Below are 26,525 nucleotides of genomic sequence, written 5' to 3'. Positions count from 1 at the left end.
TATTTAAAAGGAAACAACAGTAAAAACTTCGAATACTGTAGTGATTATGACAAACATTTTATATTTAGGCTCACAAATGTTGTGTCTTCTTGTACTGTTTCACTCCACCTTCGCAGGACAGTCTTAATCTCATCCCCATGACCCTGTTTAAATGTAACCTACATAGAGCTCTACTTTGATTATCCACATCCAAAGTAGGTCCTTCTTGGTACCCACGCTCCTCTTTCGTTGCATTTATTGCAACTTATGTTTGCTTTCTTTGCGTGTAATTTCTTTTTCTCCTTCAAGATTGTGATCACCACCAGGGGAAAGATCTTGTCTGTTTTGTTCACAGAATACATAAACTCAATAAGTGTTTGTTCTGTGTAGATGAATTAATGAATTAATGAATCATCTCTGGTACCGATATTCCTTCCATTTTAGTCACCATACTTTTAGCTACCGAATCCTTCAGAAAACAAGAGAACTTCGTTTAACCTGTAAGATAAAGTGTACTCTTGGATTTGGGCGGGGGGGGGGGGGGGTGAGGTCCCACCCAAACCCTGGAGAGTTGGCAGAGGAGAAGGAGCCCAAGCAGGGGTACTAGGGTTGTTCATTGAATTCTTACTCCCCGCCGAGTGCTGTGCTAATATGTACTTTTTCTCCCTTAATTCTCATAATATCCCTGTGATGTGGGGTGCTGTGTTTATTATCTTTTGCTGAGTATAAGAAACGTTTCAGTCCACACTTTCCGGGCATAAGTCAGCTGGGTCCTGTGTATGGAGGTCTGTCAGAAGATCGCAGTGAACGCGTCTGCCGGGGCCGGGGTCTCGTCTGAGGCTCAGCCAGCGAGGGATCCCGCTTCCAGGCTCAGTGGTGGTTGTCAGGGTCAGCTCCTCGCAGCCCGTCAGACCCAGAGCCTCAGCCTCTTCCCGAGGCTGACTTCAGTTTCTTGCCACACGGGCCCCTCCGTGGCAGCTCATTGCTTATCGGGGCTGGCAAGGGAGGGAGTCAGCTGGCACCGGGCAAGTTACAATCTTGAACAGCAGTCGTGTGACATCTCGTTAACCTTGCCGTATTTCATCGGCTGGACACAGACCATGGGCCCTGCCCACGCCTCGTAGAAGTGGGGTGTCACCAGGGTGTGGATTCCCCGGGGGTGTCACTGGGGTGTGGATTCCCGGGGGTGTCACCGGGGTGTGGATACCTGGGGGCGGAGGGGTGATTTTAGAGGCTGCCTGCCACAGGTCCCACTTTTATTCATTTTATGAAACAATAAGTCCAGACCGCTTAAAAAAGTTGCCCAAGATCCTATACGAGTAACGGGGCCAAAATCACACCCCGAGGCGGTCAGGCTCCACAGCTGGGCTCTTTTTTACCATTATATTTTAAGAACTAAGAAATGGCTGTAGAATTTGACAGTTTGGGAGAGTTCTTTAGAGACTTGTGTTTTAGGTCTTTTAATGGAGGGCTATGGGTCAAAATTACACTCTTGTGGTTTCAGTGAACGTGCAGGTAGGAAGGCAGACAGACTGAGTTTCAGGAGGGAATTTTTAAAGGAAGAGAACAATAACCATACGTTGTCATATACTGAATTATTTCTCTGTGATAATCCAGAAATTCTTCTTTTCCAGTTCACTGAGTTTAACCAGTAATGCCATTCAGTTGCCAATATCAAGCAAAGCAAACATAAGCCAGTTTTAATCTGCTTTTTAAGAAAAGTGGTAGTCCTTTTCATAGTGCCTGACGGTAAGTCACCGTTCCTAAATTCATAACTTTTTTTTATCTAGCGCATGTAAAATAATGATTTTACAAACGTTATTTTAAGGCTGTCTTCATTTTTTCCTTCTTCCCTGATGATTTTCCTCCAAAAGAGCATAAAGAAAGATATATTCTGGCATCTAGGACTTGATTATCTTTCATCACTTTCATTAATTAGGTGGAATTTTACTCTACTTGTTAAAATGAAATGCTAGATCTTGAAATCTGTCCCTTCTAATAAATGAGGAAGTTTATTTTTATGTGAGGTTTTGACTTGGACAACTAGTTAGTGGTAGAGTTGTTTTGAATGTTCTCTTCTCCAGACCTGTGCACTTGCCACTGTTCAAGGAGATGATATAACTGTTAGGGTCACGGTTTCTCGTGGAGCATTTCTAACTCAGTGTGGAGGTGGAATTTAGATTAAGAGACAGCTGGTGGAAGGAGTTGGAACTAACTCATTTCCCCTAACTTGCAAGTAGTGGCTACTCTTACTTGCCTTTAGTGAGTTTAACCTTAAGACAGCTTTTTATTGTTCTAAGGAGCCAGCTGGGGAGGAACTTTCTGAGTTAGGAAGATCTTTGATCAAATGTTTAATTTTAATTCTTAATACAGAAAGGTACATGAGAACAGTGTGAAATGTACACATAATTTTTGTTCTAATTGCTGACCTCTTCCTTAAAGCTAATTTTTAAAATGTAGAACAGTTATGCATTTTATTAGTCTCACTACTGTTGATTTTTTGTAGCAGTGGGTTTGCCGAATTGTCTGGTTAACCATCTTAGATCTCAAAAACTTTGTCGTCGTCGTCGTTGTGTGGTACAACTACACCATGTCTTATGGGAGGATATTTGTATTTGTTGTTGTGTTTGTAAAACTGACCGTTCTTCTTATCTGTTTCTGTTAGTAACCAGATCAGAGTGTGAGGTATAAGCTCACAGAATCCAGAGAAATCATCATGAAGTTATATGTATTTCTGGTTAACACTGGAACTACCCTGACATTTGACACTGAACTTACAGTGCAAACGTAAGCTGTATTTCATTCATTGTCATCAGTTTCGCATTTTGTATATGCAAAAAGTTAAAGTATTGATTTGGAGAAAACTTTTTTTGTTAAATAAGGGTAGCGATATCTGAAACCTTCGGTCTCCGCATATTACGTGTATAATTGCCATCCTTCCTAAAATGCTGAAGTTAAATTCATAAAATTATGCTTTGTTGCATTTGTGTGAATATATTACTCATGATAAACAGACTTACCCACAAACGAACCGATTTCTATCAAATAGAAGTTTTCATAGTTGATTGCTCGTCTTAAGTTTCCCAGGACACCACTAAGGAAATTACTGCTAGCTACATAAAGCAATATTGTCGGTCCCATGTATTTTGGTGGTTGATTTTTATTCCTTTGTATGAATAAAGTCAGTGGTATTTGTTTTGTTTGTTGTTGCGAGAATAAAATCAGTTTAATATTTTTAACCAATTTAGGAAGACTCCTACATCTTAATAACTCTCCAACTTTACGGGGAATTCAAATATTTGACTAATGAATGCCCTCCTGTATTTGTGAAAGGTGGGGAGAGGTGTCGGGGGCAGCGAGGCTACGTTTTGGGGCCAAACAGCAAGAGAGGAAATAGTAACAACTATTCCTGCTTATATTTTGGCCCTAACAGCAAAGACTGGATAGCAGTACAGAATAAATAAATCTGACATGGAAGATATTATGAATAATTTGTGGAATTAATATTCTTAGTTTTAAAAGTGGAATTTGAATTTATTTTCTTTCTTAAAGTCCTAGTTTTTATAAAATACAATTTTACCTGTAAAGCAATGATTTTCTGAAAGATAGGGAAAGGAAGCAGTTTCTTGATTTATACTTCATGTAGTTTGTGTAATGTGATGTGGGGATTTTAACAGACATCTGTGTTCTGAGAATTTTAACAGACCTGATGCTAATTTGAGCATATTCCTTTGCTATGTTATATAAAGAGCACAGAAATAAATATGTCTACTGCCTGTATTTTATAGACTTACTTTTAGATGTACCACATGGTTGATTTATTCACCTAAGAGATCAGCCAGCTTATGGAGTCTAATTCCAGAAACAAGAAGGTTATATTTTCTACTACTGTTTTGGGGAAAGTTTTGAGAGTGAAATTAATTCGTATCTATCAGGTATTTTCACACAGTGCCACTTCGATAGTGAGGACTTTGTCCCTGGGACATGTAAATAACTAGTATTTTTTGTGCCTCCCCCCGAAAGTGTGGCAGACCTCAAGCATGCCATTCACAGCAAATACAAGATTGCTATTCAGCATCAGGTGCTGGTGGTCAACGGAGGAGAATGCATGGCTGCGGACCGAAGAGTGTGCACCTACAGTGCTGGGACGGTACGTGTCGCGAGCCCTTGCACACAGACGCACGCGCTCCGGCTCCCCGCCCGGGGAGCTGGGAACTCGGCGTCCAGGAGTAAGGGGTGTCTGCCTCCTGTGTTGAGGGCAGTGCGCGCGGTTGGTATTTCACAGCGTTTCACCGGAGTTTCTTTGGCTGTCTTATTGCCACAGGACACAAATCCGATTTTTCTTTTTAACAAAGAGATGATCTTATGTGATCGTCCACCCGCTATTCCGAAAACGACCTTTTCGACAGAAAATGACATGGAAATAAAAGTTGAAGAATCTCTTATGATGCCTGCAGTTTTTCACACCGTTGCGTCAAGGACACAACTTGCGGTGGTAAGATAAAAATCATCGTAGTTATTTTTTGTGATTATTGTCCTTCTTTACATCTAGTGTGGTTTAAGATTAAAAGTGGGTTACTTAACAAAACGATGTCTTATTCGAATACTTGGTAATATTTTCACGAGGTTTCAGCTTATTTTAGGCATCGATGAATGTTCTAACAAATGGATAGTTCCTAAAAGCATTCCAATCTAAACAACACAGAGAACAAATGGGTGGTTGCCAGCGGGGACGGGTGTTGGGGGATGGGTGAGGAAGCCGGGGAGATGCAGCTTCCAGTTATGGAATGAATTAGTGGGAATATAAGGTACAGCATAAGGAACATGGTGATATTACAGTAGAAGTGGATGGTGACAGATGGTGGCTGTGCTTGCGGGGAGCACAGCCCAACGCAGAGAGTTGTACACCTGAAAGGAATGGAACCTCGTGTGTCAGCTATCCTCGCGTAGCTAGCAAAAACACATTGTTAGACAAAACACAAAAATAACAACGTGAGGAGATGTTTTGCTGGTCGATATGTCTGGTTTTCAGATTCCTACATTGCTAGTCATTCGACATTTGCAAACAGTTACAAGATTTTAGAGTGGAAGAGCTGTTTTAACCATGATTTCTTCACTTCTTTCCTAAATGATGGTATGCAGGTGATGGTTTCTGAACACTGCTGTGATGAGTAAAGTTACCTGTGTTAGAGTAGACAGAAGCAAAGGGAGAGCTTACACAATTCTTTTTTTTTTTTTTTTAACGTTTATTTATTTTTGAGACAGAGAGAGACAGAGCATGAACAGGGGAGGGGCAGAGAGAGAGGGAGACACAGAATCCGAAACGGGCTCCAGGCTCTGAGCTGTCAGCACAGAGCCCGACGCGGGGCTCGAACTCACGGATCGTGAGATCGTGACCTGAGCTGAAGTCGGCCGCTCAACCGACTGAGCCACCCAGGCGCCCCAACACAATTCTTAAAAATGTGATTCTTTCTTCCATATCCGCATTTAGGTCCTGGAGGAGAACAAAGTCTCTTTACAATACATGCCTCTTACGTTGCTTCTGTAATTTCCGTGGGTCGTTGCACAGGCCTCTTTCGTTTTCCTTTTTGAATTGCCAGTACTTCGCTGTGATCCTGGCCCTAAACTGTCATCAGCAAGACACGTTTACTTTACTTTCCGACACGGAAAAATGTTATCTTTAGAACCACACAAGAGGATTTATCATTTATAAAAATAAACAGATTAACAAAATATCAAGTCTTAAACGTTTGCTTTTGTAAGTAAATCTCGGCCGTTTGTTTTAGTGTAGCATATACATTTGTGAAAACTACCCCATTTTTCACATAGGATACAACATAAAAAGAGAATAACTTCCTATTTCTGGGACATACTTGATAAGCATCAGTCTAGAAATGTTTTTGAGAAGGCAAAGTTGTTTTAAAAGAACAAATTGTGTAAACTGAATTTCTGTAAGAGTCCTTTAGATTTGTTCTATGATTAACTCAAAAGAGCAAGAATATTGGTATACAAATAAACTAATAAAACTTTAGCCTACACATTTAAAAAGTAACGTTTTTTGATTTGGATGAAAAATATAATACTAAGAAAAATGTACAAAAATCAAAGGATCATCAAAGAGGACATGTAGCTTTTAAGTGAGAGACAAGTCAAAAAGAATAAGTAAAACTAGATTGAACGAAGGCATGATATTAAAATGCATTATATTAAAACAATTTAAATAAATAGAAGATGAAGTGAGGATTGATCTAGAAATAAACAGTCCTAGCAGTATCTAGTGATGCAAGTTGACATGTTAAAAACTACTGAAGGTTCTTCCAGGCGAGGATCAACACAGAAATAGGAGGGGGGGGGCATAAAGAGTAGCAGTGATTGAATAACTTCATTAATCTAGCAAAAATCTAGAAACGATGTAATACAAGCAATACTAAGCATAAAGTAATGAGAGTAATACAATCCAGTATACCGCTTGTTAATTAATTTAGCCAACTTTCTTTTTGTAGAAAGATACATGTACAAGAAAATTTTAATGGCAGTATTTATATATGACAAAGTGGATATCAAAACATTAAACAGAAAAAAGTGAAATTTATAATAAATTATGAGAGGGGCGTCTGGGTGGCTCAGTCAGCTAAACCTGACTTCGCTCAGGTCGTGATCTCGTGGTTTGTGAGTTTGAGCCCCGTGTTGGGCTCTGTGCTGACAGATCGGAGCCTGGAGCCTGCTTCGGATTCTGTGTCTCCTTCTCTCTGTCTGCCCCACCCCCGCTCATGCTCGCGTGCGCGCTCGCTCTCTCTCTCTCTCTCTCTCTCTCAAAAATAAAGCAACATTAAAAAAAATTTTTTTTTTAATTTATGAGACAGGTAAGTCAGATCTGTCTTGGCCTGTCAACACGGCTAAATGCTAATAATTTCAGGAAAACTTAATAAAATATAATGATGTATAAAATGTAATGACATGTTCATACTAGAATTATTTCCTATAGCCAAATGGTAGAAACAACCCAACTGTCCACCAGTGGATGAAGAAACAGAATGTGGTATATCCATACAATGGGATATTATTTAGCTTTGTCTGGAAGGAAATTCTGATATTAACCATAATACGGAGGAACCTCGAGGGATAGATATGCTAAGTGAAATAAGCCAAACTCAAAGGACAGATATTTATACCATCCCAATTATACAAGGTACCTAGAAGCGTCAGATTCATAGAGACAGAAAATAGAATAGTTACCCAAGGCTGGGGGGTGAGGGAGGGTTGAGTTAATTGTTCATTGGCTGCAGTTTCATTCTGGGATGATGAAAAACTTCTGGAGATGGATAGTGGTCATGGTTGCGTGGCAGTGTGAATGACTTAATGCTACTGAATCATTCACTTAAAAATGTGTTAAAACAGTAAGCTTCATGTGTGTTTATAATAATTAAACAGTAAATTAAATATTTTAATGTCGCTCTCAAAATCAGAAAGCTCTTATGGGCTACATTTAGTTTTTGTATCCCAAAAATCCGGAATGTATTTATTTTTTCTTACAGATAAAACCAGAAGAGTATCAAAAGAATAATACATTTTAGTAGCAAAGAGGATATATTATTGCGATGCAGTATTTGGAAATTTATTAATTAATTGCCTCAGTCATTAATACAGGAGAAAGCAGAGAGTCGTGTTAAATTGTCCAGATGAGACATGTTAAAATTCAGCAGCTATTCCTTTTTTTTTTTTTTTTTTTTAATTAAGTAAGCTCCACACCCAATGTAAGGCTTGAACTTATGATCCTGAGATCAAGTTACACGCTCTGCTGACTGAGCCAGCCAGGCACCCCCAGCAGCTATTCCTAACAAGTAAACTAGCTCTAGAAGGAAACAAAATAAATAAAATACAGAATTGGCCAAATATAGAAAATAATCCGCTTTCAAATCAGCAGAACATTAGAGCCATTTTTGCATAAATCGCCATCCGTCTATTCAGTATTCTTTTGGAACTGAGAAATGTACTGAAATAAGAAAATGAAAATGAAGTGGTAAAATTAATGGAAGAAAGTGAAAAACATCCATTTTAGTTGATGATACGGTTGTATATTTGGAATGTTCGAGAGGATTTAATAAAACTCTATCAAGAATTTTGATAAGGTGGCTTGGATATGTGATAAATACATAAACATTCACATTTCTCGGTACTGGGCCCTGCTTTGGAATAGAAATGGAAAATACATTGTAGTCTCAGTAGCAAGAAAAAATACATAACATGCTATTTAAGAACATAAAGTAGAAATCAATGAAAAGACATACTGTTCCTAATATTTCCAATCATAACGTTAATATATTCATGCACTTAATGAATTGCACTCAGAGTTGCCACGATGAAGCATTTTTGCTTTGGAGAGTGAGGAGGAGCTCTTGAGTTTTTTTGTTCAGTTTGTTTTAAATAAAGTGGCCTTTAAGTTTATGGGGAAGGTTCAGTGTCCAGGAATATCTAGGAAAGTTAAGAGAAATAGGCAGGTAGAGGAAATAACGTCTTTCTCAGATTTTAAAACCCACTTCAGAGCTACCGTAACCCAAACCATGAATATGTCCGTGCATTTTAAAAGGAAGTAGAGGTGCTACAACCATGACAGGAGTGTGATCTTCTAGATTCACCTTGCCAGAGTTGAAATTTGGTCACCCCAATTGTGGTGTGACCTTGGACTCAGATACCTTCATTAGTAAAATTAATAATAGATTTTTGTTTACTGAGTTATGTACATATTAGAAAATGCACAAATTATGGGGCGGCTGGCTGGCCCAGTCGGCTAAGTGTCCAACTTCAGCTCAGGTCATGATCTCGCGGTCTGTGGGTTCGAGCCCCGCGTCAGGCTCTGTGCTGACAGCTCAGAGCCTGGAGCCTGCTTCCGATTCTGTGTCTCCCTCGCTCGCTCTCTGCCCCTCCCCCGCTCATGCTCTGTCTCACTCTCAAAAATAAACATTAAAAATTAAAAAAAAAAAGTACAAATTATCGCACATTCATTTTTAGCACATTTTCACAAAGTGAAATTTTAAAATATGGTGTCACCCCAAGAAGTCCTCCTCCATGCTTTCTCCCAGTCATTATCGCTTTTCCATAAAATCAACCAATATCCTGACTTTAAAACCATAGATTGCTTTGCTTCTTTTAGAACCTTAAATAAATGGAATTATAGTTTGTTTTCTATTGTGTCTGGCCTCCTTCATTCATCTTATGTTCCTGATGAGATTCGTTCACGTAATTGCATGCGTTAATGGTTTGTATTCATTGCTGAGCAGTTTTCCATTGTTCAGATATGCCACGGCTTATTTATCTATAGATACTGTTTCAGGTTTTAGACTGTTGGGGCTCAGGCTGCTGTGAATATCTTTGCACGTTGTTTGCTAACGTGCTGCTAGCGTTTGAAGTGATCGTACCCACCATCGAATGTTCTGCTTGCTCAACAAACTCACTGATACTTGGTTTTCTCGGTGCTTTTAATTTTAGTCGTTCCGATGGGTGGGAGGCCATTGTAATTTAATTTGTATTTGTTTGATAATTAATAAGGATGAGCAGGTTTCCATATGTTTATGAGACTCTTCATACCCGTTTTGTGAAGTTATTCTTCTAATTTCTTACTCGTTATTGGGTTGCTAATTTTTATGTAATTAATTTAGAGTGGACTTTATATCATCTTTATGTAAGCTGTGTATTTAAATGCTGAAAATATCTTCTGCCACTCTGTTGCTTGCCTTTTGCCTTTTCATTGAACTAATGGCGTGTCGTGATGAATTAAAATTCTTCGTTTAATGTCCACTTTGTCAATACTTTTGCTCTTGGGTCTTATTTAAGGAACATGTGCTTATCTCAGAGATACGAAGGCAGCAGCCAGGGTAGAGGTGCTGGTGTGTGTCTGCTATGCTGTCTTCCACGAGCGCTCCTTTTTAGAAAAACGTCTGTTACATTTGGATCTGTAGTCACCCATAATTGATTTTCATATTGTAGTAAAAATGGAAAATTCACTTTATGAATCAAGCACTGTACCTTTTAAATTTTAATAATGTGTATTGATCTCCTCATACCTTTATGAGATGTAAAGAAACTACTATTCACACCTATATGAGTATATAAAGATACTTCATCTTATTGAATGCTAAATGGATTGCGTTGTATAGACGCACATAATTTCTTGGTAGACAGTGAGGTGGGTTCTATTTCATTTGATAGTTGAAATAAAGAACCTTTTAGTGTTTTTTTGTTCATTTCTTTAAGCTTTTATAGGGTAAGTTTCTACAAGATGAATCACTGCCTGACGATAGATGCCATTTTACTTTTAATAGTTATCGTTGAATTGTCCTCTGCAGATGCTCCACCAACATATAGTCCCAGCGGCGTTTCTTCCTCCTTACTGTCGGAACAACAAACCGTAGTAATAAGATAAACTAAAACATTGCCTTGTCATGCTTTGTTTAAAATATATTTACACTGCATACATGCATACAGGTAAATATACATATGCAAACATTACCTTCTTTTACTGTGTTTCTTCCTTTTCGATACAGGAAATGTATGAAGTTGCCAAGAAACTTTGCTCTTTCTGTGAGGGTCTGGTCCATGATGAACACCTTCAACACCAAGGCTGGGCTGCAATCATGGCCAATCTGGAGGACTGTTCAAATTCTTACCAAAAGCTACTTTTCAAGTTTGAAAGTATTTATTCAAATTATCTGCAATCCATAGAAGACATCAAGTTAAAACTTACTCAGTATGTTTGCCATTAAAATGGATAAAACGTTTGGTTAAAGTACCTTCTCAGTTGTTTTAGTAACTGATTTCATTTCTAATAATTGCTTGTATAATAATTGTTCATTTTTTGAGACTTTTCTGATGACTTTTACGGATTCTGAAATTTTAAAATTATGGTCAATTTTATTCACCGCCTGTTTTATGGATCTCCCACATTTCTTTTTCTTACCTTGTTTTCTTTATGTAAAGGGCTTAAGATACTTTGGAAATCATTTACAAACCCAAGAATCTTTGCCTCCTTCTTGCCCTGCTACCAACTTTACACTAAAGGCAAAATATAAACCTAACACATCTAATGGAAATGGAAAAGTTTTCAAACATTTGGCAATCAAGGAAAATTTTGTTTTCGTCTTTAAATACTGCCATATGATGTAGGCTTGCTGAGATGGAAAGAAGCCATTGTGTTCTAGCTGGCGTTTAGGTGGTTTTCTGGTTCTTTGCATATAAGCACATCTGATAGCTAGTGGTTGTTTTGGAAAAGGGCTATAATGAATATAAAAACATAGCAATAATTCAGCATGAGTGTAGCCTCTATGTTGTGTGTGTTTGCTTTCAATTTTCTACATTCATTTTTTCATTTGTTTTTACATTTTTTGTTAACTTTGAATTGAATTGGAGAGAAGTAACATCTTCCTAATTCAAATGAACCTTATTAATTCAGATTTTTTATTTTGAGGTATGAATTAGATTTTGGCTTTGCCAATAGGACAGATCTCGGGAAGGAAGGGAGTGATTACTTAAGACTAGAAAGTCTTTAAGAGTTTGTTTATATGACAGCCTTTTCAACCGACTGTTGTTTGGAAAGTTCTCTTAGATACATTAGTTTCATGTAAGAGCTTAAAGCATTTCACAGATGTTTTTACAGCAATCAAATCATCATCACTTCATCTTTCCCATAGCTTTCGACAGCATACATCTACCTGTCTATAGGGTGTAATGAACGTGAGAGTTACCTTAGTCTTTTTTAGGACTGTTAATTTTATCCTGTGCTTTCAGCTTATCAAAAAATACTTGATTGCCTGAAGGGACTGTTGTGGTAAATCATTTTTGTAAATTTGATTTTTTATGTCTCAAGGTTTGATGAAAACCAACTGTTCACTTGTTAAGTATAAGCTGGCCACCTTTACTCGAGAGTGGTATTTTAATGTGTCCGTGTGTTAGTTAACCTCTAACTAGGTTTCTTTTAAAGAACATAGACTGTGTATTTATAATGTAAAAATAGATGGTAGTATTTATGTGTGTAACAATTAAATGCTATTTCTTTGGAAGTGCTAGTCTCTGACTGGAGCAGTCCCATTATTTTACTGACAGATCTTTTGTATTTTAAGTTTAGGAACTGCGGTTTCAGTCATGGCCAAGATTCCGCTGTTGGAGTGCCTAACCAGACATAGTTACAGGGAATGTTTGGGAAGACTGGATTCTTTGCCTGAACATGAAGGCTCAGAAAAGGCTGAAATGAAAACCTCCACTGAACTGGTGCTCTCTCCTGATATGCCTAGAACAACTAACCCGTCTTTGTTAACCTCATTTCCCAAGTCAGTGGAACACGTAGCCCCAGATACCGCAGATGCTGAAAGTGGAAAAGAAATGAGGGAATCTTGTCAAAGTACTGTCCCGCAGGATGAAACCTCAGTAGATGCTAAAGACGGTGATCTGCCTTTTTTTAATGTTTCTTTGTTAGACTGGATAAATGTTCAAGATAGACCTAATGATGTGGAATCATTGGTCAGGAAATGCTTTGATTCCATGAGCAGAGTAAGTCATGTTAATTTGATATTTCTTGTGTCATTTCAACTATTTGAAGTTACATTATTTATACTAAATATTTTATATGATGGGCCAATGGTATTATAAGTAGAAATAATGAGCCTTGGCGTGAGACTTCAAGGATTCACCCTTGGATAAATCAAGGATAAATCAAGTCTTTTCACTTGTAACCTTATTTATGAATGTACAGTAGATTTGTGATGACTATTCGAGGTCAGAGATGTAAAATTTGTCCTGAAGTTCAGAGCCTTGAAGTGTCTACTCAAATGGTGAAGGTTTCGGTGGTAACAAGTTTGCAATATTTTTTTTCTGACCTTGTAATATTACTTAGATGTTTTAATATCTCCTATTCTTTCATTTGTTCCTACAGCTGGGCTCTTACTTCTGCTAGGTAAAACTTGAACAGTCTTAATGTCTTCATTCTTATGCCTTAAGTACTGAGCTCTCTGTAAATATAAGTAGATAGGTAAATGGTAATATTTGGCCACCTCTAGCCTATCATATTTCTTAATTTAATAATGGATCAGATATTCACATTTATAAATGCTATAGAACTTTCAAGGTTTTTTTGGAAAATGTGAAAGATACAATATTTGATTTTTATAGTTAAACTTTTTTTAGGCGGGAGAATGATTTACATTCAGTGAAATATACAAATTCTTGGGTGGTTAGGCCACAGAGTAATACCACCCCAAAGAAGACACTGAACGTTTTCATCTCCCTGAAAACCTTGTGTATGTCTTTCCAATCACCATCCCCCCTTGAGGGAGGTCTTTCTGACTTCTAAAAGAAACTTTAAATACTATATCTGCCTGAAATATTTTGAAATTCAAAATTTAGACGTTGTGTTCTTGGTTGTATTTCATAATTATAATGAGCTTGTATTTTGGATTAAGTCCTCCCCCAAATATACTTACAAAGACTCTTCAGCATGGGGAATAAATATCTTTTAAAATGTGATCCATAAGCTGATGGAAAATCTTTGAAGTCAGAAAGGAAGTTGATGGGGCACGTGTTTCAGTAATACAGAAATAATGAAATACTATTTTGAAGTCCGCTATTGTCTAAAGATAACGAGCACAGTAGTTAACCATGTTTAAAAGGGAGCTCAATTGGAAAAGAGATTTGATCTTTGAACATTGAGAAAGGCAGTGCCTTGTCTGGGTTGCCTGGAAAATAGCACATTTCCTTTCAAAATGGAAAACCTAAAAAAAAATAAATTCTAGGTTTCTTCTTAATTCTTTAACTGTCTACTTCCTTGATGACATCTTTTAAAGGAGGGATTTATTTTTGGCCATTTATTATTTGTTAACAAAGAAAGCTTCAATTAAGACATTTGCCAGGGCATGGGAATATATAATATATGATGTAAAGATTATTGACTAAAAGGAGTGAAAACTAGGGTTCCTGTTTAAAATGTTGACATTTTAGTAGTCTGAAAATTCCAATCTATGATTGGAATTAGGTGATTGAGATATCTATATATTCAAAAGGATTTGAAATTGGCTTTGTGTTTGCATGGTTAAATGAAGTCCAGCACAGCCATGTAAGTTTTACTCCTGTTACAAAACAAGGGGAAATAAACAACGATCCTTTCCTGGCTTAATGAAAATCCACAAGAGTTTATAGCTACCGAAAACAGAAGTTAGCTAGAGTAATATCACTGGGGTGTCACATTATTGACCTGAATTAATGTTTACTTTCATAGTACATACCAACAATATCTGAAGTCTTTGTGGTACTTAACATGGCCATTATATTGTAAAAACAGAGTATAAATTTTTATCTGTTTATAGTTACTTGTTATGAAACGAGTTAACATAGCTTAAAATACTGCCTGTAATACAGCACTCTTTTAGCTGAGCATGCCCATTAGATTTAAAAAAATTTCTTCAAAAGCAGTGAAAACCTATTTTGAAGAATTTGTTTATATATATCTGCCTGTATTTTACACAGTGTGGGATGTTGTATTGGGATATACTGCATAATAAATTGCACTTGCCATGGTGTTTTTTATAAGGTTAATATTTTTCATGGTAGTTTTGTGTATTTATTCTTAATACTACTAGTGGGATTCTAAAGACACATTGAACGGAGTGTAGGACTTCTCTCGAGTCACAGGGTGCCTTCCTTTGATCTCACATTTGTTACGTAGTTGCCCAAAACAGCTAACTAACCTGTTTGATTCTGATAGTAGTACTTTTTGCCAGTGAACTTTAAAATGTGCCAAGATTTGATGTTCCTCTTCTCAAAGCAAGTTCTGTTCGAAGCCTTCCTTTCTACATACCGATCCCAGTTTCAGCAGCATTTGTAACATGTATCTCCAACTGGCAAAATCAAGTGTCTTCTTTCAGGAAACAAGTCAAGATGTAGGCGTCACGGAACTAGCCTAAGATTGGACATCAGAAGGGTTTAAATCCTGGCACTGCCTTTATGGATTGCCCCTGCCCATCTATATGGCATTGGAATCCTGTTTTATAATACTTGGGGGATTCCCACAACCTACCTTTTCCCCTCACGTACCAAGAAAAATTTTGAGTTGTTTCTGCGTTTTTGTGTACTCGCATATTTTCTTAGGTCGTAGTGTGTTCATACTAGAACGAATCTTGGATATTCTAGTTCAGGTTATACCACAAAAGGCAAACGTTCATACACCTGATGATGAATAGTTGGAAACATGCACATTCAGCTCATTTCTAAGCTGTTCAGAATAATACCAGTGTAATTTATTGACTTTTGGTTTAGTATTTCATTCATGATTCTTGTGATCTTATTGGAATATTGTTTATGCAATGGGCATGCATTTAGAGGTGGGATGGAAAGAATGGTGAGGATGAGAAAATTTTATTTTCTTCTCTTCTAAGACAACAATAATGTTAGTCTTTGTAGATGTCGGTGGAAGAGTCCAAGAGGGACAAATAGTGTAAGACTGTGTTCGGTTGCTGAAAATTTGCTAAATAATTATTAGTGGGATTCTGTGGTTTAAGATACTATTTTAAAAAATTGCTCCAGAGACTCTATTTGGAGTTTTTATTTTTTATTACTTGTGGACAAATGGAATAAACCATTAAGTAGAGTAAGATTTTAGGAAGTCAGGTGACATAGCCTGTGCTCAAGTGATTCACAAAATGCTCTTCCATATTAATATTGTCAGTGTAGTTGCATCGTACTTTCAATGAATTAGGAAATACAGAACTATCAGAATCAGGAGCTCTGGTTTGGGGGTTGTTTTTTCTTCTTTAAATCATCGCTGTCTGAAGTCTGTGTAGTTGCAATTTTGTACAGGCTAAAAATTTGAATCTATTTTAATCCTTTCTTTAGCTCTTTATCGTCTTAATGATTTATAGCTAGTCTTTGGTTTGTACAATATCTTGGGTCAGAAACGAATACAGATTAGACTCAGTTACCATGAAATTAAGAAAAGCGAGAAAATGTTAATGTACGCACAAGTTTTCATTAATAGGCAGATGGCTGCCTGTATTTAAGTAGTGCCTCTGTTAACTTTTTTGTAGTGTTACAAATGCAGCCTCTTATAAATTACACTAGATTATTGATAATAACAATAAAATAGCTGAGTTTTAACTGCTTTTGTATGTCCTCTCTGTACCAAACACTGTACGTTAAATAATTTATGATCCCTTTGATTGTAGAGATTAGGGAAGGCATCATGAAGGAGGCAGTATTTGACTAGGACAGAGATGGGCTTTTCAACAGCTAGGCAGGATAATCAGTATGAACAGAGATCAGAGCTAGAGAAACACAGGGCTTGTCTGGATGTAATGAGCAATTCAGTTTGAAAAGAGGATAGGCCTGGAAGGATTTACTCATATCCGGCCAATCACTGAAGCCTTCATTGTGTGCTATGTTTTTTGGATGTCATCGTGGGCAGAGGGAAGCCATTTGGGTATTTCAACAGGAGACAACTATAATTAGAAATAGAAGATACTGTGGTTGATACTCACACGGAGATATTATTAGGAAGGTGTCAGAAACAGGCTGAAAATGTATGAGAACGATCAGGCGTTACAAAAGGGTTGGGAGCTTCATAGAAATTATGCTTCATTCTGAAATCACACAAGACAGAGTAAAAATGGGCTAAGTACGAAGTCCTGGATCATCTGTGTTTATGGAATGAGAAAACAGGAGCCAGAGAAGGGAACCGTGGAAGAACCAGTGAGGTGATGCCCGAAAGCTTCCGGAGTTCCGGAGACGACATGTGAAAACCACTGCCAGTGTATTCTTTCAAGGGAAGGGGAAGGATGTAGAGAGAAATTTGTTAGGTTTCATGAATTCCAGAAAATTTGTGGAAGAGTAAGAAAGTTGGGTTGATCAAGCAGATTTCTTTAGGAGATAGAGGCTGAAAATAAAGATATCTGTAGGAGGGAATTAAGTTTGAAGATGTTGATACATTTTGAGGGAAATTGTGTTTTTAACTCTGCTTTATCTTACAAGACCATGAAAATAACATTTACGGTGTGACACTGAGGACTGATGAAATCGAGGCATTGATTGGAAGGTAGAATTCCAGGAATTCTGCCTTCCAATTCCAATTTCCAGTATACTTCCTGGAATTCCTAATTGTGTATTCCAGTATAATCAGTAATTTTTTATTAACATAATTATCTTGCTCTCAGTTTTGTGAAAGTATAACTTAGATTCCCGTGCATTTTCTTTTCTGTATTTTTCAATTTTTTTTCCTCTGAAGCTGTGTATCAGAATAGTGAGAAATGTATTTTAAAGTATTTGCTGGAAACTTCACTCATATCTTTTGTTGTTGTTCAGCTTGATCCAAGGATTATTCGACCGTTTATAGCAGAATGCCGTCAAACTATTGCCAAACTTGATAATCAGAATATGAAAGCCATTAAAGGACTTGAAGACCGGCTCTATGCCCTGGACCAGATGATCGCTAGCTGCAGCCGACTGGTGAATGAACAGAAGGAACTCGCTCAGGTGCCCATTCCAAACTTCTCTCGGGAAAAGCTCTTTGTAGTTTCTCTACCAGTATTTTATGTGCGATATCAGTTTGCTGTGCACCATCATTTCACCTCATCCTTCACTGTTAAGGAAGATGGCGTGTTCTTAATGTTCAGGTTTGATAAAATAAAGCAAGCCGAGACCACTTCAGGTAGTAACTGAAAGATAAACCGTGAAAATGTTGTGTACGGCTGGGGAAAAAGCGTATGTGGAAGGAACATGATAAAACAGCCCTTGTACTAAACATCTGAGTACTTCCTGCTCCCCCTCAAAAGACTACAAAAGAATAAATGAGATTTCTTTCCTTTTTCTTTTTTCTTTTTTTAATGTTTGTTTATTTTTGAGAGAGAGCAAAAGACAGAGTGCGAGCAGGGGAGGGGCAGAGAGAGGGAGACACAGAATCCGAAGAAGGCTCCAGGCTCTGAGCTGTCAGTGCAGAGCCCTGTGTGGGGCTCGAACCCACCAGCCGTGAGATCACGACCTGAGTTGAAGTTGGACACTTAACTGACTGAGCCACCCAGATGCCCCAGAATAAATGAGATTTGTAAAGGTACAGGAGGAAAATATGACATCTTGCAGGTTACGAATACTTAGGTTTTTAGGTCAAATTTAATGCAGTGTTCTAAGAATTCTGTTGTCAAGTTAGGTTAAAGTGATGGAATTGAAAGAGTGGTTAGCCTAGACATATCCTGCCACTCTAGTGACCCACCCTCGAAAGTACTCTGACAAAAGAGTTGACTTGTATAATCTTGATTCTAACACACACTTTTCTAGTTTAACTTTCCTCTGCCAATATTTTCCCTCCAAATGTGTTCTTACATTAGAACATACAAATCATTTTAAGTGGGTACTGATGTTTTTTGCTTCACCTGCATGGCATTATACGCAGTATGTTGTAGGTAGATAAAACATGTATATCCTTGCTTTATTCTTTTTAAATAAAGTTTAAAATACTTGCATTTTTATAGTTTCTTAATTGAATTCATCTGTAATTCACAGACTCTCCTTTTTTTGTTTGTGTATCCAGCCACCGTGTGAACTGGATCCCTTTATGTTGTGCATTTACACTGACTGAATCCTAGTACGCTGCTGAGTAGAATGTGATAATGGTGTCCTTGTTTAATTTCTGATCTACAGGAAGGGTTATTTCACAATTATAATGTTTCTAGTAGTTTATTTTTTCTCTTTGTCCTAATAGAAACCTTTTATCAAATTAAGAGTGTTAATAGCTTCTAATCTTGAACCATCCTTGGATTCTTGGAATAAACTCAACATGGTCATAATATGTTGTCTTTTTTAAATTTTGGTAAACTGAATTATATTCGTGTGTGTGTGTGTGTGTGTGTGTGTGTGTGTGTGTGTATGTATGTATGTATTTATAGACAGAGCGAGAATGTGCACAAAGGAGGGGCAGAGAGAGGAGTGGGGAGAGAATCCCAAGTAGGTTCCGTGCTATCTTTGCTGACTTGGGGCACGATCTCAGGAACCTTGAGATCATGACCTGAGCCAAAATCAAGTCAGACACTTAACTGATTGAGTCACCCAGGCTCCCCTGTATGTATTTTTCATTTGGTATGTATTTGTCAAGTTTGGGCATCAAGGTTTTGATGGCCTCCAAATAAGTTGAGAAATTTCTTAATTGGAACATTTAGTCCATTTATTTATTTATTTATTTATTTATTTATTTTTAATTTTTTTTTTTTTAACAGTTCTTAAATTTTTTTTCATGTTTATTTTGAGAAAGAGAACACAGTCAGGGGAAGGGCAGACATGGAGGGAGAGAGAAAACCCCAGGGAAGCTCCACACTGTCAGCGCAGAACCCGAGGCAGGGCTTGATCCCATGAACTGTGAGATCGTGACCTGCGCCAAAATCAAGAGTTGGACGCTTAACTGAGCCACCCAGGTGCTCCTAGTTCATTTATTTAATGAAATTACTGAATATTTGTTTTTAAATCTACCATTTCCAATTTTTCTTCTTTTTTTTCCTTCAATTATGTCTTTGTGCTTTTGCCCTTTGGATTATTTTTATCATTTAAAAGTTTTTGTTTTTAAGTATTTAGTATTCTGTCTTCCAGATTAGCTTTTTTCCTTTTAAGTAACACACGCATCCTTGTAAGTTTCATATGCATTAGAATATCCTGTAGTATCCTTTAGTAGCATATTTAGTTTTTGTCATTTGAAAATCTCGTTAAATCACCTTTATTTCTGAAAGGTGTTTTCTCCTGATACGGAGTCTAGGCTGTCGACAATTTGTTTTTCGCACGTTGCCTTTGGTTTGGTTGTTAACAGTTTTACAATAATATGACAGGATGTGGTTTTCTTTGTATTTCTGCTGCTTTGGGTTGGGCATATAGTACTACGGGAAGCTGTGGCTTACTGACATGTCTTTTGGTAAAATTCCCAATCAGTTTCTCTTCAAATTTTGCCTTTGCCTCACTCTTTGCCTTTTCCTTCATTGGTTCCAGTTACACACGAATTAGACCTTTCATCTCATTCTTTGCATTTATTCTTATTTCCTGTATTTCCCATTTGTTATATCTATCTGTGCTTTATTCTGGATGTTTCCTTTTGACCTAACAATTGGGATTAATTTTTTTCCCCACTGAATAGCCGTTATTACGTCCATGTATTGATTTTTAGTTTTTGTTTGTTTTTTAGCTCTGCAATTTCAGTTTGGTTCTTTTGTTTATATAGTTTCAAATTATCTACCAAGATATTCTGTCTCATCCATCATCTCTTTGATCAAATTAACAATATAGTAATTTAAAAGTCTGTATCTGAGCTCCATGCTTGTGCCTATGTTTCTGTGGATGTTTTTGTTGTTTCTTATAATTAATGTGGTCTTGCCTTTGCATGTGCCATTAGGCATTATTTTTGATAAGAAAAGCCAAGGAAGCATGAAGCTTCTTCTAGAGAGAATTTGTGTGCATGTTGAAAGGGCAGTTACAATCTTAGATCATCTTAATCCAGTTTCAGGGATTTAGGTGATAGAGTTGGTCTTCCAGTCCTTGTGTTAGCCAGTCTGCTTTTGTAGACTCGCATTCCATAGGATATAGCTTTGGGGGTACTAGGACAAAGTGTGTTCCATCATCCTTTTTGTTGGCTGGCACTGATGTCCAGTTTTTTATTTCATAGCTCCGTGAGAATGTCAGAAGGATTGCTTGTCTTTAAAAAAATTTTTTTTTAATGTTTATTCATTTTTGAGACACAGAGACAGAGCACGAGCAGAGAAGGGGCAGAGAGAGGGAGACACAGAATCTTAAGCAGGCTCCAGGCCTTGAGCTGTCAGCATAGAGCCCGACGTGGGGCTTGAATTCATGACCTGAACCGAAGTTGGAAGCTCAACCGACTGAGCCACCCAGGCGCCCCAGGATTGCTTGTCTTTTTATTCTTAGTTTTGGACTCTCTTCAGGAATCAACACTTGTCTCTAGGCAAAGCATTCCTTAGTTGCCTAACTGGCCTCTCTCGGTTTCCTCCTCCTCCTTAGATCCTGGCCCTTCTCCTTCACTGCTTTCTTAGGTCTCTAGTAACTAATGCCACAGGAAGCTTGGTCTGCATTACCATTAAATTACAATTTATCACTACTTGAGACAGCTCTGAATTCCTGAAATTTTGCTGTTTCTCCGATGTCATTCTTTTTCACTTTAACCCTTGATAGAGTGAATCAAACAATTTAGTTAACCAACCAGACTTCTCTTGATGATTCTTCGGGTTCTTTCCAGTTTTTCAGGTTACAAACACTGTTTTAATATCCTAGCACTTCTCTGTCTTAACATGCATGTTCTAGTATTTCTTTAGAGACAGCCTCCAGTAATGGAATTGTTGGACTAGGGTGTTTGTGCATTTTAAATATTAATTAGTAATGTTATACTCTCCATAAAGGAAAAATCAATCAACACTCCCAGTAATTAATGAGAAGAGCTGTTTCCCTTATATCAGTGTTTCCCATCTATTTCCTCAATTTGGTTGGTTGCCAGTTTTTTATCCTAATGTTTTTCTGTAAGAATTTATTATATATGTAGTCTGGGTAATTCTTTGTCTATTGTAAATAATACAGATAACTGTCTTTCTCTTTGTTGATAGTGTTATAAAAATTGTTACACAGAAATTTTAAATTCTGCTGTAGTCAGATGTATTAGTCATTTTTCATATTTAATTTTATGAACTCATCATTCCTTTAATGAGCCACCTTTGGGGGTGCCTGGGTGGCCCAGTTGGTTAAATATCTGACTTTGGCTCAGGTCATGGTCTCACGGTTCATGAGTTCTGTCAGCACAGTGCCCACTTTGCATCCTCTGTCCTTCTCCCTGTCTCCCTGTCTCAAAAATAAATAAACATTTAAAAAAAAGTTTGAATCTCCACATTTCTTTATAGCTATTTCCCTAATTGAATAAACCAGGGCTTCCAGTTTTCTTAGATTATCTATTTCCTCTCTTTGCTTCCTTCAAATCTCTTGGTGTGTGTAGGGGTGTGTGTGTGTGTGTGTGTGTGTGTGTGTGTGTGTGTGTGTGTGTAATACTGTTTCTACAATCAGGCAGCAACAAGGAATGGTTTTACATATGGTTGTGTTTTTTTTTTTTAAATCTTGCTGATGTTACTCTCAGATCTGCATTGGATTCAGCAAATGGACTTGTGTCATACAAGGATATGTCATTTTTCTGGAAGTGTAGTTGCCGTGATGAAAGGCTAGTGGTACTTTTTTATTTTCTTTAAAAAATGGAAGAAGGAGGGGAGCCTAGGTGGCTCAGTTGGTTGGGCATTGTTGGACTTCTGTGCAGGTCGTGATCTCACAGCTCGTGAGTTCGAGCCAGTTCAGAGCCTGGAGCCTGCTTCGGATTCTGTGTCTCCCTCTCTCTCTGTCCCTCCCCCACTCACACTCTGTCTCCCTCTGTCTCTCAAAAATAAACATTAAAAAAACATTTTTTTTAATGGAAGAAGGATTTCCTTTAGATTTGATCCTTTTTTGTTTGCTTTCCAGACCTGACCCTTAAACTTTCTTGAACCCAGACTGAAATAAAATTTAGTGGACATGTCCTATACTGTTCCTGTGAAAATTTGAAAATTAATTTTTGATGTCCTGTGGTGATGGAAGTACCCTGTCCAACCATCTTCTTTCCCCCTCATGTATCTGCAGCTTTTGCTAGTATTTTAAGCTGTAGTAGCTTATAGAATTTAGCTTTTAGAACATTTTATCCTAACTAGCGATAATATTCCTACTTTAAAAAAATGTTTTTCTTTGATTTTGATACCTGAAACATTATAGTCCTTTTTTGACATTGAGGGGCAATTAAATTCTCATTTAATTATTCCTCAGTGAAATTTTTTGATGTTCCTACATACTTTTTAACATTAAGTGTGTTACATACATATTCAGAACAAAACTGTAAAATAGATGCAAATCAAGTCCCTGAGATTGATGGATGTCAGCTGGGCTTGCCTGAGTGAAGCCCTGAGAGAAATTGACTTTAATAAGATAATTCTCAGTGCACTCATGAGAGACGGGAGATAACCTGTGGAGGTTGGGTGATATGTGCGCATTGGAGCAACTTTTCACTCCTGTATTTTTATGTATTTGACTGTCACGGGATTCAGAGTCAAGGGTTTTAACTGAGACATCACTTCCACAGGCCAGCTTTCTCTGATTTTGCAGTCTTGATCCGATTTATTTTCTCTTTGCATGTTGTTCTTAGCCTATGTCATAATCATATTTAAGTGATGGTGTGTGTTTTTTAAAAAGCACTTTCTTCTTGAAGAATATAAGCTCCACACCAGCAGGACTGTAGTCTGTCTTTCTCGTTGCCCTGTTCACAGTGCCTTGTCACTGTTCCTGACCCATAGTAGGTGGGCGATCAATACTTCTAGAATCAGAATTTGGGTTAGCATAGTCTTAAGTTTGTGAAATGTTAGAATTCTCTTTAATCTGGTCTGGGATCTTTCACATTTTATTTATAGATGTCTCATCTGTCAGTTTTGTTACAGCTAATATTTTTTTTTCCCATTGCACCTATTTTCTTTGCTTATCAGTATTTTGTTGAGAATGTGGTTGGTGAAAGTAGATAAATTCAGATTAATTGATTTGAGGAATTGATTTTAAATCTTGTGGAAACACAATTTTGTGTAGCTCATTTTATCTACATAGCAGTTCAATCTTCTAAGCACTCTTGAAGAGAAAGGAAAAGAAATGATAGAAGGAGATTTATTGTCTACATATCTTATATGAAAAAGATCAGTTCAGGAAGCTTTAAGCAAGTAATTTTTTTAAAACCACAACACTTCCGGTGATGTTTATGGACCCTTCTATCTGGTCTGACAGAGAAACTTCACCAGGTCTGTGAACACTGGAGCCCTGAAAATTTATTCAGTATGTATTATTTCTTTAGCCATCTTCTTATCCTTAAGATTATCAGCAAACTAAGAAAATAACAGGGGCGGCACCCGGGCAGCTCGGTGGGTTAAGCACCTGACTCTTGATTTCGGTCAGGTCGTGATCTCATTATTTTGTGAGTTCAAGTCCTGCGTCAGGCTCTACACGCTGACAGCAGGGAGCCTGCTTGGGACTCTCTGTCTCCCTGTCTCTCTGCCCCTTCCCTGCTCACACTCTGTCTGTCTGTCTGTCTGTCTGTCTCTCTCTCTCTCTCTCTCAAAAATAAATAAATAACAAGGAATCGTCTTCCTAAATGAAAAGTTCACAGAATACATCTTGAGGGCAGTCGTAAATACTGTAGTAAACTAGCAAGTAGTTATATTTCTTTAGAACGTTGTCATGATTATTTAATTCTTATTAGATAATCTAGTGAAATTCAGAATTATGATATAGTTTAAGTTCTGCTTTCTATCTTTGCTCAGTCACCTATGTAATTTTCTTTTAAACATATATGCATCATGTAGCTATCAATCCTTATTTACACACAAAAAATTAATACTACATGGCATCAGAGATTATTCTGGTTTTTTTATTTACTTTTTTTTAATTTAAGCATAGTTGACATGCAATACTCTATTAGTTTTAGGTCTACAATGTAGTGACTGAACACTTCTGTACATTACTTAGTGCTTACCGTCATTAAGTGTAATCACCATCTGTCACCATACGACATTACGACAGTATTGTTGACTCTCTTCCCTATGCTGTACTTTTCGTTCCTGTGACTTATTTTAAGAAGCTTGTACCTCGTAAGGATTTTTCTACTTAGTCTATTATACTAAGGATGGTGTAACAAATTTATTTTATTGAAAACGGATTTACATTTTTTCTTGCAACATTTGCATATATGTGCTCCCGCTGTCAGGAAGTTCTTTATTGATAGTCTAGAATTTAGCTTGGGGGATGGATGATGTAATTTACTTGGGTTCAGTAAAGAGTAGTTGAAAACTTACTAAGATTTTAACACAGTTGATGAAAGCGCAGTAAGTTATTTTTAAATACGGAAAAATATAGTCACAGTTGAGCATATAGCATATTGCAACGGAAGTAAGATACACAATTACTGTTGAAATTGTCTTATTTTCAGATATTAAACCATTTTGACTTTATTTTAATGCACATCATTTAAATTCAAATGTGTTCTTGAAATTTAGAAAGACATGAAACAGAAAGGAGAGTGAGAACTACCAAAAGTTGGAAGACATACTGTCGCCAGCCATATTGTTCCTAGAAGGATAATTATTTACAGCAGCAAGGATGGGAGTAGGATGGATGTGCAAATCCCGAAACTTGTATAGCAACTTAATTATTTAGAGAAGGAAAAAGAACCTACAGATATAATAAAGATACTTAGTAATAACATCATCAGGATGTCTTTGGACCTTTTTTAAGTGTTTGCTGTTAGGTTTTGGTTAAAGTTTTGTACACACAACTACCTTTTTTTTTTTTTTAACATTTTTTTGTTGTTTTTTGAGAGAGAGAGTGAGAGGGATAGAGAGAGGGAGACAGAGGATCCAAAGAAGGCTCGGCACTCGAGCCCACGAACCATGAGATTATGACCTGACCCGAGCTGAAATCAAGAGTCAGACTCTTAACCTACTGAGTTACCCAGGCACCCCACAACTACCTTGTTTTAAATATGGCATATCTGTCTGAATTAATTTGTAGCCTAAACACAACCCCTACTTAACAAAATGATGCATATACCTATGAAAACAACTGAGTAAGGATAGCCAAGAAAAAGTACGGGAGTTATTTTTCTTACCAAATAATAAATCGCATTGTAAAATTACACACTTAAGGGGCTCCTGGGTGGCTCAGTTGGTTAAGCGTCCAACTTCCGCTCAGGTCATGATGTCGTGGTTTGTGAGTTCGAGCTCCGTGTTGGGCTCTGTGCTGACAGCTTGGAGCCTGGAGCCTGCTCTGGATTCTGTCTCTCCCTCTCTCTCTGCCCCTCCCCTGCTCGGGCTCTGTCTCTCTATCAATAATAAATAAACATTAAAAAATTTTGTTTAATTACACATTTAAGTTATTGTTCTAACAATATTTGCACTCATCTATCTACCTGTCTATGTATCTATATATCTATCTGTATAGTAGAACAAAATATAGTCCAGAAATACTGGAGAGAGGAATGACTTTTCAATAAAAAGTGCAGTCAATTGATTGTTACTCATTTGGGGAAATGTACAAAATACTATTGAGTATCATAGAGGTTAGATTAAGTCAGTTATTTCATGGCTTAAAATCAGTGCCCATGTTTTATGTAATGTCATGCTCTGACTGACCCATGATGGCGTAGGAGTCTAGACACATAAGTTCCAGTTGTAATTTGACTGTGTCCTTGGACAAATCACTCTTCCCAGTGGGTTTTTGTTGTTGTTGTTTTTTTTAATCCCCTAGCGTGAAAGTGGAGTAGAATTAGATGAGCAGAGAGTTCTTAAAAACAATCTCTTTTTATGAACACACCTACATTCAGTAAGGTAGATTTTTAAAATCTTGTTTAAGGGTTGGCTGAGCTCCAACTCTTGATTTCGGGTCAGGTCATGATCTCATGTTTGTAAGTCCGTGCTGTCAGCACAGAGCCTGCT

General features: G+C 37.4%; 1 protein-coding gene across 5 annotated transcripts in view; it reads left to right on the top strand.

The window, feature by feature from the left end:
* The window catches only part of RB1CC1 (RB1 inducible coiled-coil 1), a 92,314-nt gene that overhangs the window by 22,237 nt on the left and 43,552 nt on the right, over window positions 1-26,525 (top strand). For 4 of the 5 annotated variants that reach the window (XM_047842998.1, XM_047842996.1, XM_047842997.1 and 1 more), the window contains exons 2-8: window positions 1,614-1,728; window positions 2,645-2,766; window positions 4,003-4,129; window positions 4,304-4,474; window positions 10,521-10,723; window positions 12,093-12,519; window positions 17,314-17,484. In XM_047842998.1, the coding sequence (XP_047698954.1) occupies window positions 2,696-2,766; window positions 4,003-4,129; window positions 4,304-4,474; window positions 10,521-10,723; window positions 12,093-12,519; window positions 17,314-17,484 (1,170 nt within the window). In that variant the 5' untranslated portion in view covers window positions 1,614-1,728; window positions 2,645-2,695. Of the gene's footprint in view, window positions 1-1,613; window positions 1,729-2,644; window positions 2,767-4,002; window positions 4,130-4,303; window positions 4,475-10,520; window positions 10,724-12,092; window positions 12,520-17,313; window positions 17,485-26,525 lie in introns of those variants that run through there. The other variant, XM_047842999.1, reaches the window with a different exon arrangement.

This window comes from Prionailurus viverrinus, chromosome F2 (genome assembly GCF_022837055.1).
Source record: "Prionailurus viverrinus isolate Anna chromosome F2, UM_Priviv_1.0, whole genome shotgun sequence".
Lineage (NCBI taxonomy): Eukaryota > Metazoa > Chordata > Mammalia > Carnivora > Felidae > Prionailurus > Prionailurus viverrinus.
Note: the sequence above shows the minus strand (reverse complement) of the source record. Positions and strands in the feature narration are given on the sequence as shown.